Genomic DNA, 15,163 nt, shown 5'->3' with positions numbered 1-15,163 from the left:
CAGCTGAGCACAGGAAGAGCTGCCGTGAACGGGTCAACGGAGATGCAGGGACGTGCAGCGGGGAGGACGGGGGTGAGCCGAGCGGAGCCATGCATACAAGGATCCAAACAATAAAAGTTATAGCCAGCTCACCCAGTCTGTTGTCTTCAGGAGATCCACTTACAGCCAGGAAGCCGCACAGAGTTCAAATGGGAGAGACACACCCATGATGCAATAGCCAAAGGAAACCACAAATAATTCCAGCGGATTCTTCCTACTTGGCAATTAAAATATATTTTATAATTTTGCCTTTAAAAAATATTCCATTTAGCAGAAATCCTTGTTTTACACAGGACGATCAGAAAAAAAGGGCACACTGCTGTTTTATGTGTGCAAATGTAGTAGGGGGCTGGCCGGGCTAGGGGGTGGACCACTGCTTACGAGACGAGGCAAAGACGAGACGGAGACAGCTTCCACTTGTAACAGTTCTGGATTTATTTGTCCTCCTGACGACCACCAAACACGCAGCTTCTTTACACCACTGTATCGCCAGGCCCGGGTACCTATTCTTCAGCTCCAGTCGCAGTAACGCACCTTGCGGATCTTTCACTGGGGGCTGTCCTAGACCAATCTACCCCCAGCGCTTCACCTGCCCGAGGTCGTCTTCCAATCGGTACCCCCGGGGCCTCGTCTGTCTTGCGGTACGAAGAGTCAGGGTCTCCCCCCCCGGCTGCCTCTTCTCCTTGCCTGTCCTGCGGTCCGTCGGGTCAGGGCCACCCCCCTGACTGTCTCTCCTTTGTCCGTCCCCCTGGCTGAGCTCTTCTCACTTTCTCCGTCTTCTTCTGAGCTCCTCCCGGGACTAAACTCTCCTGGAGCCCCGCCTTCTATTTATTCCCTCTCTCACAGGTGAAGTTCCCACCCGGGCTCCTATCTCCCCGCCCCCATAACTAAGCAGATTCCTAAGCTCTAAGCTGATGTTAAGTCCTGTGCTACTCTCCCCTGCCATCTTGTGGTCATTTCACGGTACTGCACTCCCTTTTCTGTCTTTCCCTGCTGTTACCTTTCTAACCTGTCAATCTCTGTCACTAGTACACAAACCGTCCCCTCCTTCTACCAGTCACGTCTGTCCGTCAAGTCACCTTCCCCACACAAACAACGCATTTAGACCTTTTTAGTTTAGGTCTTCTCAAGAAGGAAGAATCCGCTGGAATTATTTGTTTCCTGTGACTAATGCATACAAGGATGGGATGGGGGAGCCCAGTCATGCATACAAGATGAGACGGGGAGGGGACCCATGCATACAACGAGGGTATCAGGGGAGCCATGCATACAACATGGGGAGCCACACAGAGTAGGACAGGACGGGGAGAGCCACAAAGAGCAGGACAGGGATTAGGGGACAATGCATACCCGGCTTATACTCAAGTCAATAAGCTTACCCAGTTTTCCATGGCAAAATTAGGTGCCTCGGCTTATATGTGGGTCGGCTTATACTCGTGTATATACGGTAATTTAGTGCAGCATATACTAATGGCTGCCAAATGAAAAACATGTAAGCAAGCTGTGGGGAGAGGTGGAAATGTATTTACCAAGTATTATGTACTGTATCAAATCAATAAACTTGTGAACAAAGGCCTAATGCCCATTTGGGCCACATATCCATGGGTAGCCACCCATCTAACCAACCTGAGGTCTTGTAGCGTCTGTATCTCACTATACTCAAAGTTTACAGACCCTTTTGAATTGAAATAGATATTAAATGGGTCTCCTGAAGACAAATTGTGAGATTGCAGGATACTCAAATAGGAAAACTTCATATTGCGTTTCCTCCCACTACCCAGTTGTGTAAGGCTATGTTCTGACAATGAGTTTGTGGGTTTTTTTTATATTGCAGATTTGTTTGCAGCATCCCTGCGCCTTTTTATATAAATTTTTATTTGCTTTTTTATTGCATTTTTTAATGGGGTGTTTTTTTTTTTTTATTCATTTCTATTGCGTTATTGAAGCTGCAGGTTGGGTTTTCTGCAGTGGAAATATTGTCTCTTGCTCTATGTAGCTTTTGACATGGTCACTGGTACATGAGGGGAGATATGTCACAAAGATTTCTTTCCTGTGTGATGTGAAAGTCGCTATATGGGCATGGCTTTCATGGTGGGTAGGTCAGAGATGGGCAGGACGCCTAACCACCATATCTCCACCTCAAGGGTGTGGCTGGAAGGGAAATGTCCATTTTTTTTTTTTTTTCCTCTGTGTGGAGGAAAAGCAAGCCTCCGGATTGCTAGCTCCTGCAAGAGCTGTCATTTGTGTTGTCCCAGAGGACCTGGGCAGGACAGTGTATGAACTGTCTTCATTTGAGCCGGACCCGACATTTTTCTGTTACCATTTTGTTTTTTTGGTTTATGAAGCAATAAATCACCGAGAGACTTAAACCATCCGTGTGCCTGAGTCTACTTCCAGGAGCCGCTAAGTGTGTTAACTCCTCACAAATGGTGATTTGAATGCGGGCAAACGTTCCAGGAACACGTTTCGCAGCGGTGGACAAGGAGTTTGTGATCCAGACAGATGCCTCAGAAATTGGGTTGGGAGCCGTGCTGTCTCGGGAGATTAATTGGGAAGAGCATCCCATCCTGTATCTGAGCCGGAAGCTCTTGTCATGCGAGAAAAATTACGCCATTGTGCAGAAGGAGTGTCAGGCCATAAAATGGGCAGTGGATACATTGAGGTATTATCTACTAGACCGGAGGTTCAAACTCGTGTCTGATCATGCCCCTCTGAGATGGTTAAGGGAGAAACAGGGTAAGAATTCCCGGGTGACGAGATTGTTCTTAGGCCTCAGGATTTCAGGTTCCACATAGAACACAGGCCAGGGAAGCTACACGTGAATGCAGATGCGCTCTCCCGAATACCCTGTTTGGTGTCTGAAGGTGCCAAAGCCCCCGACTTTTGGCAGGGGGGGAATATGTGACAGGGTCACTGGTGTCGTACATGAGGGGAGATATGTGTCAGTCACATAGATTGTTTTCCTGTGTGATGTGAAAGGAAAGCCATAAGTGTTCTCTCCAGCATGATATGTGCTGAGAGAAATCCAGTTGCTATATGGGCTTTCATGGTGGGTAGGTCAGAGATGGGCGGGACACTTACCCACCATATCTCCACCTCCAGGGTGTGGATACAGGGGAAATAAATGTTCAGCCAGTTTTTTTTCTCTCTGTGTATGTGGGTGGAGGAAAAGCAAGACTCCGGATTGCCATCTCCTGCGAGAGCTGCTGTATGTGTTGTCCCAGAGGACCTGGGCAGGACAATGTATGAACAATCTTCATTTGAGCCGGAAAGGCTGTTTTTCTGTTACCATTTTGTTTTTTGGTTTGAGGCAATAAAATACGAGAGACTTTAACCATCCATGTGCCTGAGTTTACCTTGAGGCGCAGCCAAGTGTGTCAACCCCTCACAAGCTGTAAAGGCACTGATATACAGTACAGTGCCTTGAAAAAGAATTCATAACCCATTAACTTTTCCACATTCTTTCACATTACACCCACAAACTTGAATGTATTTTACTGGAATTTTATGTGATGTAGTAAGTGTTTGTGAAGGGTAAAAAAAATTATGCATGGTTTTCTAAAAATTTTAAAATATAGAATTGAAAATTGTAATGTGCATTTGTATTCAGCCCAATTGTGACAGTATTTTGTAGAATCACTTTTCACTGCTGCAAGTCTTTTGGGGTATATCTCTACCAGCTTTACACATCTAGAAGCTGAAATTTTTGCTTTTTCTTCTTTGCAAACTAGCTCTAGCTCAGTGAGATTGAATTGAAACAGTCTGTAAACAGCAATTTTCAAGTCTTGCCACAGATTGTCAGTAGGGTTTAGGTCTGGATCTGGATTTTGAACCATTGAAACACATGAATATGCTTTGTTCTAAACCAGTGTTTCCCAAACTCCATTCCTCGTGGACCCCAATATGTCATGTTTTCAGGATTTCCTTAGTATTTCACAGGTGATGGAAGTATCATCAAGGCATCAGGAATTCTCTCACATGTGTAAACATATGGAAATCCTGAAAACATGACCTGTTGGGGTCTGCGAGGACTGGAGTTTAGGAACCACTGATCTAAACCATCCATTGTTGCTCTGGCAGTTTGTTTAGGGTCCTTGTCCTGCTGGAAGGTGAACCTACACCCCATGCTCATGTGTTTTGCAGCCTCTAACAGGTTTACCTCCAGTATTGGTCCTTTATTTAGCTTCCTCTATCTTCACATCAACTGTAACCAGCGTCTCTGACCCTGCTGCAGAAAAGCAACCTCACAGCATGAATTTGCCACTAGCTTGTTTGACTTTGGGGATGGTGTTTTTTCAAAGTGATGTGTAGTTGTTTTTTTTCTGTCACACGCAGCATTTTGCATTTAGCTAAAAAAATTCCACTTTAGTTTTGTCTGACCAGAGCATTTTCTTCCACATGTTAACATTGCAACATTCATCTGTGCACATTTTTAATACTAGGAAGCCATCTCCTCCATGAATTGGTTGGTTTGTGAGTGACTGTTTTCCATCAGTATTTTGAACATGTGCTGCCCCCTCTTCTACAGTGGGGGTCTGCTGCATTCTGCTAGAATATGACTTGGTGGTAGTAAGGCTGTTTTTGTCTTTTTCTGTTTGTTTTCAAATTTTTGTTCTTTTTTCTGTGACGCTGTCACCTACATGCCTTTTTGCAAACTGCAAATCAGACTTCTTTTGACTTTGAAAATGATTTTTCTTACCACTTTTCCTTTTAGGCCAATTGTGTGGTCTATACGACTTAAGATGGCTGTACAACGTGAACATCAACTGCATCATGGTGTACGGGCTGGCCGGCAGCTCTCCTGACTCGAGTGTGATGGCTGCATAGGAATGCATGCTGTTGTACGGTGATCCGGAGAGCTGCCGGCCAGTCTGAGAATTGCAATGTGGTCGTCACCCGTATTATATGGCAGTCTGACTGCGCTCTAATAGTTAACGTGTGGACAGATTCTCCCTCCTGAGCTGTGGATGTCTGCATCTTTTCCAGTGTGACCATATGCCTTTTGGCTGCTTCTTTAATTAGTGCTATCCTTGTTTGGGATGCCAGTTTAGGTGTATGGCCATGTCTTGGTAGGTTTGCAGTTGTGCCATACACATTCAATTTTTGGATGATGGATTAAACAATGCTTAATGAGAACTTCAGAGCTTGGGATATTTATAACCTAACCCTGCTTGACTCATCTCCACAACGTAAACCCCTTACTGATAAGTGCCATACAACACACCAGACAGGTCAGGGATAAAGTGGTATCTTTGTAATATAATTGAACTTGCTTTTAACCCCTTACTGTAAATCTACAGCATATGTTTTGTGCTTGTGTATGGAACTGGCTCGGGGTGAGCCTACATCACACCGCCAATGCATGTCTCGCAGCAGGCAAGTCACCACAAGTATGCAATTTACATATTTGCCGACTAGACGAACGAAGCTGAACACATCTAGTTGGAATGAGGCTGGAATTATGTGGCTTTGAGTCAAATGACCGCCCACTCGTAGAATCCTTACAACGTGCAGTGCGTATGCTGTGAGGATAAACAAGTCTGCAGTCACATAGTGACCCCAAGGCTGGACAACCCCTTTAGTGTAATTTTGCTGACCACTTTGACAGTATGTCCAGGTTGTGTGGAAGGAATAAGACATAATGTACAGCTTCCCAAGGCAATTTATATTTGTGAAAGAGGGTGGGAAGCTTTGGCAGTTATGCAATTTATTGCTACAGTTAGGACCATATATATTTGGACAGACAACATTTTTCTAATTTTGCTTCTAGACATTACCACAATGAATTTTAAACAAAACAATTCAGATGCAGTTGAAGTTCAGGCTTTCAGCTTTCATTTGAGGGTATCCACATTAAAATTGGATGATGGGTTTAGGAGTTTCAGCTCCTTAACATGTGCCACCCTGTTTTTAAAGGGACCAAAAGTAATTGGACAGATTTAAATAATTGTAAATAAAATGTTCATTTCTAGTACTTGGTTGAAAACCCTTTGTTGGCAATGACTGCCTGAAGTTTTGAACTCATGGGCATCACCAGACGCTGTGTTACCTCCTTTTTGATGCTCTGCCAGGCTTTCACTGCGGTGGTTTTCAGTTGCTGTTGGTTTGTGGGCCTTTCTGTCTGAAGTTTAGTCTTTAACAAGTGAAATGCATGCTCAATTGGGTTGAGATCAGGTGACTGACTTGGCCATTCAAGAATATTCCACTTCTTTGCTTTAATAAAGTCCTGGGTTGCTTTGGCTTTATGTTTTGGGTCATTGTCCATTTGTAGTATGAAACGACGACCAATCAGTTTGGCTGCATTTGGCTGGATCTGAGCACACAGTATGGCTCTGAATACCTCAGAATTCATTCGGCTGCTGCTGTCCTGTGTCACATCATCAATAACCACTAGTGACCCAGTGCCACTGGCAGCCATGCATGCCCAAGCCATCACACTGCCTCCGCCGTGTTTTACAGATGATGTGGTATGCTTTGGATCATGAGCTGTACCACGCCTTCATCATACTTTTCTCTTTCCATCATTCTGGTAGAGGTTGATCTTGGTTTCATCTGTCTAAAGAATGTTCTTCCAGAACTGTGCTGGCTTTTTTAGATTTTTTTTTTTAGCAAAGTCCAGTCTCGCCTTTCTATTCTTGATGCTTATGAGTGGCTTGCACCGTGCAGTGAACCCTCTGTATTTACTTTCATGCAGTCTTCTCTTTATGGTAGATTTGGATATTGATACGCCTACCTCCTGGAGAGTGGTGTTCACTTGGTTGGCTGTTGTGAACTGGTTTCTCTTCACCATGGAGATTATTCTGCGATCATCCACCACTGTTGTCTTCCGTGGGCGCCCAGGTCTTTTTGCATTGATGAGTTCACCAGTGCTTGCTTTCTTTCTTTCTTTCTTTCTTTCTTTCTTTCTTTCTTTCTTTCTTTCTTTCTTTCTTTCTTTCTTGCCACTCCTAATGTTGTAGCAATTTCTCGGATGGTTTTTTACTGTTTTTGCAGCTTAAGGATGGCTTGTTTCACCTGCATGGAGATCTCCCTTGACTGCGTGTTTCCTTCACAGCAAAACCTTCCAAATGCAAGCACCACACCTCAAATCAACTCCAGTTGTTGTCTCTGTCCAAATATATATGGACCTAACTGTATGTAGTTTTTTGTATTTTCTTCAAACCACTTATATTTACTTGTATTTTTGGAAAAACTGTAAGTAAATACAATTGTATATTTTCTGGCTTTTCAGTTGAAAATCAGAATGTGAGCTCCTCATTCTTGTAAACTAAAATCAATGGTGTGATTAATATTGTAATTATATTGTGTGTTTTAGGATTTGGAGTTCCATGGAGTAATGAGGTTTTACTTCCAAGACAAAGCTGCTGGAAACTTTGCTACAAAATGCATCAGAGTTTCAAGTACAGCCACGACACAAGATGTTATAGAAACCTTGGCGGAAAAGTTTCGGCCTGATATGAGAATGTTGACCTCTCCTCGATACTCTTTATATGAAGTTCATGTCAGTGGGGGTGAGTGTATTATGTACATTATTATAGTGTTTACAGTGTGCAATTTTACATTAAACTCTGCTGTATAGAGTCACACATAATGTAGCAACTGCAGTGTTGGTCGCACAATGCATAGGGTGTGTGCACACGCTGCGGATTCTGCTGCGGTTCCGCAGCAGTTTTTGCTGCGGTGTACAGTACCATTATTCCCTATGGGAATAAAAAACCGCTGTGTAGACGGTGCGGTTTTTTCCGCGCGTTTTTTCTGCGGTTTTGAAACTGCAGAAAGAATTGACATGTCAATTCTTTCTGCGGATTCCGCTGTGGTTTGCCGTCTCCTCCATTGAGGAGGTGAAAAACCGCAGGGCAAAACCGCAGAGCAATCCGCAGGTAAAACCGCAGGTCTTTTGACCTGCAGATTTACCTGCGGATTTTACAAAATCTGCACGGCCAAATCCGCACTACAATCCGCAGCGTGTGCACGTACCCTGAAAGGGCTTTTCTGGGTGTGTATAGAATATTAGCGAAATGTATAGCCTATCAAAAAATAAGAAAGTTCACAATTGACTTGCTTTTAGAGTTATGCTCTAAGTTTCTGAGCGGTCACATTTGATGTGACTTTCATCTCTTTCCTGCTACTGTCCATTCAGAGCAGAATACAGAGAGATTTCCTGTCTGCTGTGAACAGTTCAGGCAGCAGCTATCTAGTGAGCGCTTAACTGTAAGGATCGCAAATGACGCTCCTGTGACAGCGGATAATGTTAGGGAAAGCTATTGCAGGATTGGCAAAAGGCACACACTGAAAAGATGACTTGTGTGTCAAATGAGATGATGCTGAAAGTTCTAGTTTACTCACATTATATGACTCACTACCTCCATCAGCACCCGAACCTGTGTAGTGCCAGTGTCTGCACCCGAATCATTACTGAGGGTAAAGTCTCAGGACCCGAAGCTTTACTGAGGGTAAAGTCTCAGGACCCGAAGCTTTACTGAGGGTAAAGTCTCAGGACCCGAAGCTTTACTGAGGGTAAAGTCTCAGGACCCGAAGCTTTACTGAGGGTAAAGTCTCAGGACCCGAAGCTTTACTGAGGGTAAAGTCTCAGGACCGTGCACAGTAGTGAAATTGTGAACAGCCACTTATCCATCTTAAACTGTATAGGAGTCTCACGGTGATATTTTTAGATAGAATGGTCAGGCACCCAGTGTGGAAAAGAGTGAACTGTGGGACAGATTGAGCTCTGCTTTTTGGGAAATGTAGTGTAGAGGCATAGAGGGAAAGCATGGCTGATGGGGAGCTTAAAATACAAAAAAGTAAGGTAACATGAGGTGTGTGTGGGTTTTTTTTGTCTGTAAAATCTTTTTTAATATCCCATAATTATTTCTTTGTAGCCTGATTGGCTACTTATTTACACACGCCTTGCCTTTTACTATTGACTGTTCTTATATGGAGATTGAACACACAAAATCAAGTGTGCAAGTTCTCTGGTTCAGTTTGTGGATGGAAAAATCGAACAACTTTTAAAAAAAAATCATGTACATAGATACTGGAGCTAGTATTTCAAAAACTTCTATCTCTGTGTTTCTTTTTTTTCTTCACTTATTTAGGAGCTAGTATTTCAAAAACTGCTATCTGTGTTTTTTTTTTCTTCACTTATTTTTTAACCTAAAGAGTTATTCCTACCTCTTTTTTATTTTTTTTTTTATAAGACTGGTAGCAGACACTGACTACAGAAATGACTCAACACAAGTGGTTAACACCAGGGCTGTGGAATTGGAGACTGTGTCCATTTTGGTGGCGTCAGTATAAAATCAACGGACTCTTAAAATATATAATAAATTGGATACAGTAGTACAATGCAGGGTGTGCTGTAAATGGTTTTCATAAGGATTTGGGAAAGTTATAAAATGTCCTATAAATGTCTGTTCTGTTCATGATCTAAGGATCTTTGCTATTAGCTGACATGAATCTAAGCTCCACCTTACGTACATACTCAGTAGTGAGGCATTGCTATGGAGTGCGGGAGTCAGGGAAACTTAAGGTCTGAATTGGAGGTTTCACTTATTGACGCCACAGTGTTGGTTAGCCCTGCAGCCTGACGCCGCAGGTTAGCCCTGTAAATTCTCCCCATGTTTGCGCGAATTTCCTCCCACACTCCAAAGATATACTGATAGGGAATATAGATTGTGATCCTAATCTGGATAATGTCTACAAAGCGCTATATGGTGGCGCTATATAAATACAAACCACTCTCCTGCGCAGAGCAGTCTGTAGAGCAGATAACACAGAGGTGGTAAATAATGCAAAGGGAGGCTTAACTGCTGCCTTTCACAGCAGCTGACACATAGCATATCAGGGGAACAAGTAAAACTATTGGGTGCATTTCTTGTTTGTTCACTATAATTGGTCAGTGTAAACAAGTTTCCAATTGCCTGCCAAACTAGCAAATTAAATAATTTTTAAGCTTGTTTAACCCTTTGCCAGCAGATGATGGCTGTGTTTCAACCATCATCTGTGTCTTAACAGTTGCAGGTTTAATGTCAGTGTCCAATCTCTGAAAGGGAATTTAGATCACATAGCGTGGGGGTGCCATGCTGTTCTATGCACCCATCCTCAGGTATCCTCCCGCACTGTATCACTACACCGCCGTCATAATATATGTGAATCTAATGAAAATGTAGAGTCCCTGTGGGTGGAGATAAAGGGGAGGGGGGAAAAATAATAAATTACTGATGGGGGTTTGTTATAAGTCTCCAAAAAATAATGGAAGCAACTGAGAATATCCTTGTAAAGCAAATAGATGAAGCTGCAACTCTAGAAGAAGTCATTATTATGGGGGACTTCAACTACCCTGAAATACATTGGGGAACCGAAAGCTGCAGTTCCAGCAAAGGTAATAGGTTTTTGACAACTATGAGAGACAGCTACCTTTCACAACTGGTTCAAGACCCAATAAGAGGGGGGGGCACTGCTAGACCTAATATTAACCTACAGGCCAGACCGCATATCGAATATAAGGGTTGAGGGTCACTTGGGTAATAGTGATCACAAAATAATAAGCTTTCATGTATCCTTTAATAAGATGTGTAGTAGAGGGGTTACAAGGACACTAAACTTCAGGAAGGCAAATTTCCAACGGATGAGAGATGATCTTGGTACAATTAACTGGGACGATATATTCTGAGACAAAGAAAATGGAGATGTTTATTAGCATCCTGAGTAGGACCTGTGCACAATATATACCGTATGGGAATAAACATGCTAGAAATAGGAGGAAACCACTATGGCTAAATAGAGCTGTAAGGGGAGCAATAAGTGGCAAAAAGAAAGCATTTAGAGAATTAAAGCAAGTAGGTAGTGATGAGGCATTAAATACAGAAGATTAAATAAATTCTGTAAAAAGCAAATCAAGACAGCAAAGATTGAGACAGAGAGGCTCATTGCCAGAGAAAGTAAAAATAATCCCAAAATATTCTTTAACTACATAAATAGTAAGAAACTAAAAAAATTATAGTGTTGACCCCCTTAAAAATAGTCTGGGTGAAATGGTAGATGAGGATGAGGAAAAAGCCAATATGCTAAATGACTTTTTTCAACAGTATTTACACAAGAAAATCCCATGACGGAAAACTTGATCAGTGATAAAAAAAATTCTCCATTAAATGTCACCTGCTTAACCCAGCAGGAAGTATGGCGGCGTTTATAAATTACTAAAATTGACAAATCCCCGGGCCCGGATGGGATACACCCCCAAGTACTGCAGGAATTAAGTACAGTCATAGACCATTATTTTTAATCTTTTAAAGACTCCATAATAACAGGGTCTGTACCACAGGACTGGTGTATAGCAAAGGTGGTGCCAATATTCAAAAAGGGGACAAAAACTGAACTTGGAAATTAAAGGCCAGTGAGCTTAACCTCTATTGTGGGTAAAATCCTGGAGGGTTTTCTAAGAGATACTATACTGGAGTATCTGGAGAAGAACAACCTCATGACCCAACTTCAACATGGGTTTACAAGGGACCGTTCCTGTCAGACTAATCTGATAAGCTTTTATGAAGAGGTAAGTTCCGGACTGGACCAAGGAAATGCAGTGGGCGTGGTGTATATGGATTTTTCCAAAGCTTTTGATAGAGTGCCACACAAAAGGTTGATAAATAAAATGAGAACAATGGGGATAGGGGAAAATATGTGTAAGTGGGTTAAGAGCTGGCTCAGGGATAGGAAACAAAGGGTGGTTATTACTGGAGCACACTCGGACTGGGTCACGGTTAGCAGTGGGGTACCACAGGGGTCAGTATTGGGCCTGCTTCTTTTTAATACATTTATTAATGACCTTGTAGGGAGCATAGGCTAGTTTCACACTAGCGTTACCGGGCGCAGCGCACGGTCGCCGCTAAACTCCACCCCCGGCTGCACCCCCTCCTGACAGCTCCTCCACAGTGCGTTTTTGTGCGCTCGGCGCAGCGCCAAAAGAGCGCAAGGGCCGGCAAAATCTTACCAGCGCACGACCAGCGTACCCAACGCCAAATATAGGGTACGCTGATCACATGCAGCGTCATGCGATCAGAGGAGGAACTGACCGGAGGCGGCGCGGCCAGGAGCGGAGCTTAGCGGCGGCCGTGCGCTGCGCCCGGTAACGCTAGTGTGAAACTAGCCATAGAGTAGAATTTCAATATTTGCAGATCATACTAAACTCTGCAGGGTAAACAATACAGAGGAGGACAATTTTATATTACAAGAGGATTTATGTAAACTAGAAGTTTGGGCTGATAAATGGCAAATGAGCTTTAATGGGGATAAATGTAAGGTCATGCACTTGGGTAGAACAAGTAAGATGTATAATTGTGCATAATTGTAAAACACTGGACAAAACTGTCACTGAAAAAGACCTGGGTGTATGGGTGAACGACAAACTCACATTTAGTGGCCAGTGTCAGACAGCTGCTGCAAAGGCAAATAAAATAATGGGATGCAATAAAAAAGGCATAGATGCTCATGAGGAGAACATAATTTTACCTCTATACAAGTCACTAGTGCGCCCACACTTGGAACACTGTGTACAGTTCTTGTCTCCGGTGTATAAGAAAGACATAGCTGAACTGGAGCGAGTGCAGAGAAGAGCAACCAAGGTTATTAGGGAACTGGGGGGTCTGCAATACCAAGACAGGTTATTACACTTGGGGTTACAGTGCCTTGTGAAAGTATTCGGCCCCCTGGAACTTTTCAACCCTTTGCCACATATGCTTCAAACATAAAGATACCAAATGTAAATTTTGGGGTTTTTTGTTCAAGTGGAACACAATTTTGAAGTTGAACGAAATTTATTGGTTATTTTAAATTTTTGTGGAAAGTCAAAAAACGAAAAGTGGGGCGTGCAATATTATTCGGCCCCTTTTACTTTCATTGCAGCAAACTCACTACAGAAGTTCATTGTGGATCTCTGAATGATCCAATGTTGTCCTAAATGACTACTGATGATAAATATAATCCACCTGTGTGTAATCAAGTCTCTGTATAAATGCACCTGCTCTGTGATAGTCTCAGGGTTCTGTTTGAAACACAGAGAGCAACATGAAGACCAAGGAACACAACAGGCAGGTCCGTGGTATTGTGGAGAAGTTTAAAGCCGGATTTGGATACAAAATGATTTCTAAAACTCTAAACATCACAAGGAGCGCTGTGCAAGTGATCATATTGAAATGGAAGGCGTATCATACCACTGCAAATCTACCAAGACCCAGCCATCCATCTAAACTTTCATCTCAAACAAGGAGAAGACTGATCAGAGATGCAGCCAAGAGGCCCATGATCACTCTGGATGAACTGCAGAGATCTACAGATGAGGTGGGACAGTCTGTCCATAGGACAACAATCAGTCGTACACTGCACAAATCTGGTCTTTATGGAAGAATGGGAAGAAGAAAGCCATTTCTCAAAGATATCCACAAAAAGTATCATTTAAAGTTTGCAACAAGCCACCTGGGAGACACATCAAACATGTGGAAGAAGGTGCTCTGGTCAGATGAAACCAAAATCGAATTTTTTGGCAACAATGCCAAATGATACGTTTGGCGTAAGGACAACACAGCTCATCACCATTAACACCCCATCCCCACTGTCAAACATCTATAGTCCTCCATACAGTATTATGTGCACCACATGGTCCTCCATACAGTGTAATAAGCCCCTATAGTGCTCCATACAGTATAATGGGCCCCATATAATGGCCCATATAGTATAATGGGCCCCAGAGCCTCATATACTCTATGCAGAATGGGCTCCATATAATGCTTCATATAGAATGGGCCCCGTATATTGCTACATACAGCATGCTCTTTACATTAAAAATAACAAAAAAAAAACTTAACTCTTCCTCTGTAAGTCCGGTCTCCTCAGCTGCTTATGTCTTTTTGCAGTACTCAGGACAGAGGGCGCGTTGTAGTGACGTCCTCATGCCCTCTGCCCTGAGCTGTCAGGCAGAAGACACGGAAGAGATTGGAGCTGCGGAGGATCAGGAGAGCTGAGTATTTCATAGTTTAAAGCCCGGTGGGGACCAGCGTGAGTGTGTCCTCGATGGTGAGTGAACCCTGACACTTGCCAAGTTCTCCAGGTGGTGACGCCACCCAGCCTGCCTGCAAGGCCCCCCCTTCCACCTCCAGGTTGTATGGCTGCCCTTGCATGGTCCAAGTTAATACTTATTCCTTTTCCACTATGCTACAAATATGGTCATAATTTAATGCAGTCAGAACGCATCGAAGTATCCTTCCTGCCATGGCCTCGACAGTTCAGGTGTCACGTGGACCCGTCTTGTGTGACACGACCCGCAGGTCGGTAACTGAAACAACGACAAGGCACGTGTAACTGTCCTGTGTGACACGACCCACAGGCCAGTAACTGAAACAGCAAGACATGGGGAAAGGGGCAACAATTACAACGGTGGGCCCTGTGATAGGGAACGGGGATGTGGAGACCTCCTGCACTCCCCTGAGTCAGTGTCCCTCCACTCCTAACGATCCCTAGGCCAGTTCCGCACCGGGCGCCGATCAGGATACCTGTCACCCTAGCACACCCTACACCTATCCCTTGCTAGGGAGCTGGGTGGTGCAGGCACTGGCCCCACCGCTGTACTAATACACACCAGGGAAAAATACAAACAGGGGAAACACCAAAAAGACTTATCTTGCTCTGCTGCAGCACCAGACAGCAGAGTGCATCACCGGATTAACTTTTCGCGGTGGCTCGACACCTCAGAGCCAGCTGCCACCTTCACCATCTCACTCAGCTGCAGACATCGGGCAGCCAGAGTTCAACACCAGTTTCAGCAGTGACTCCAACCTTCAAGCCAGCTGCTAACTTCACCAGGTTTCTGCAGTGGCTTCAAACCTCAGCCAGCTGCTCCCTTCACCGTGGTTGGAATCCTAAAAAGATGCTATCACCAACGCCTGCTCATAGACCATGTGATCCTATATAGGAAAAGGGAATGGTCAAATGATCAGGGGCCAAAAACTGCTATAACCCCAGTGACCACCGGGGGCAAAAGGCAAAGCAAAGAAAACATCAAGTGCAATGACTCTAACGGCCACCGGGGACAAAACTAAAACTGAAACCACACAGTGAGGAAAAAAAAAAGGTT

At 43.7% G+C, this 15,163-nt stretch overlaps 1 protein-coding gene across 21 annotated transcripts in view; it reads left to right on the top strand.

Moving 5' to 3' along the window:
- AFDN (afadin, adherens junction formation factor) overlaps window positions 1–15,163 on the top strand; it is a 647,761-nt gene that overhangs the window by 89,195 nt on the left and 543,403 nt on the right. For all 21 annotated transcript variants that reach the window (XM_073551829.1, XM_073551831.1, XM_073551836.1 and 18 more), the window contains exon 2: window positions 7,355–7,550. In XM_073551829.1, the coding sequence (XP_073407930.1) occupies window positions 7,355–7,550 (196 nt within the window). The remainder of the gene's footprint in view (window positions 1–7,354; window positions 7,551–15,163) is intronic.

The sequence above is a fragment of the Dendrobates tinctorius genome, unplaced genomic scaffold, assembly GCF_039654945.1.
Source record: "Dendrobates tinctorius isolate UK_male_01 unplaced genomic scaffold, ASM3965494v1 ptg000181l, whole genome shotgun sequence".
NCBI lineage: Eukaryota > Metazoa > Chordata > Amphibia > Anura > Dendrobatidae > Dendrobates > Dendrobates tinctorius.
This window is presented reverse-complemented; position numbering and strand designations above follow the sequence as displayed.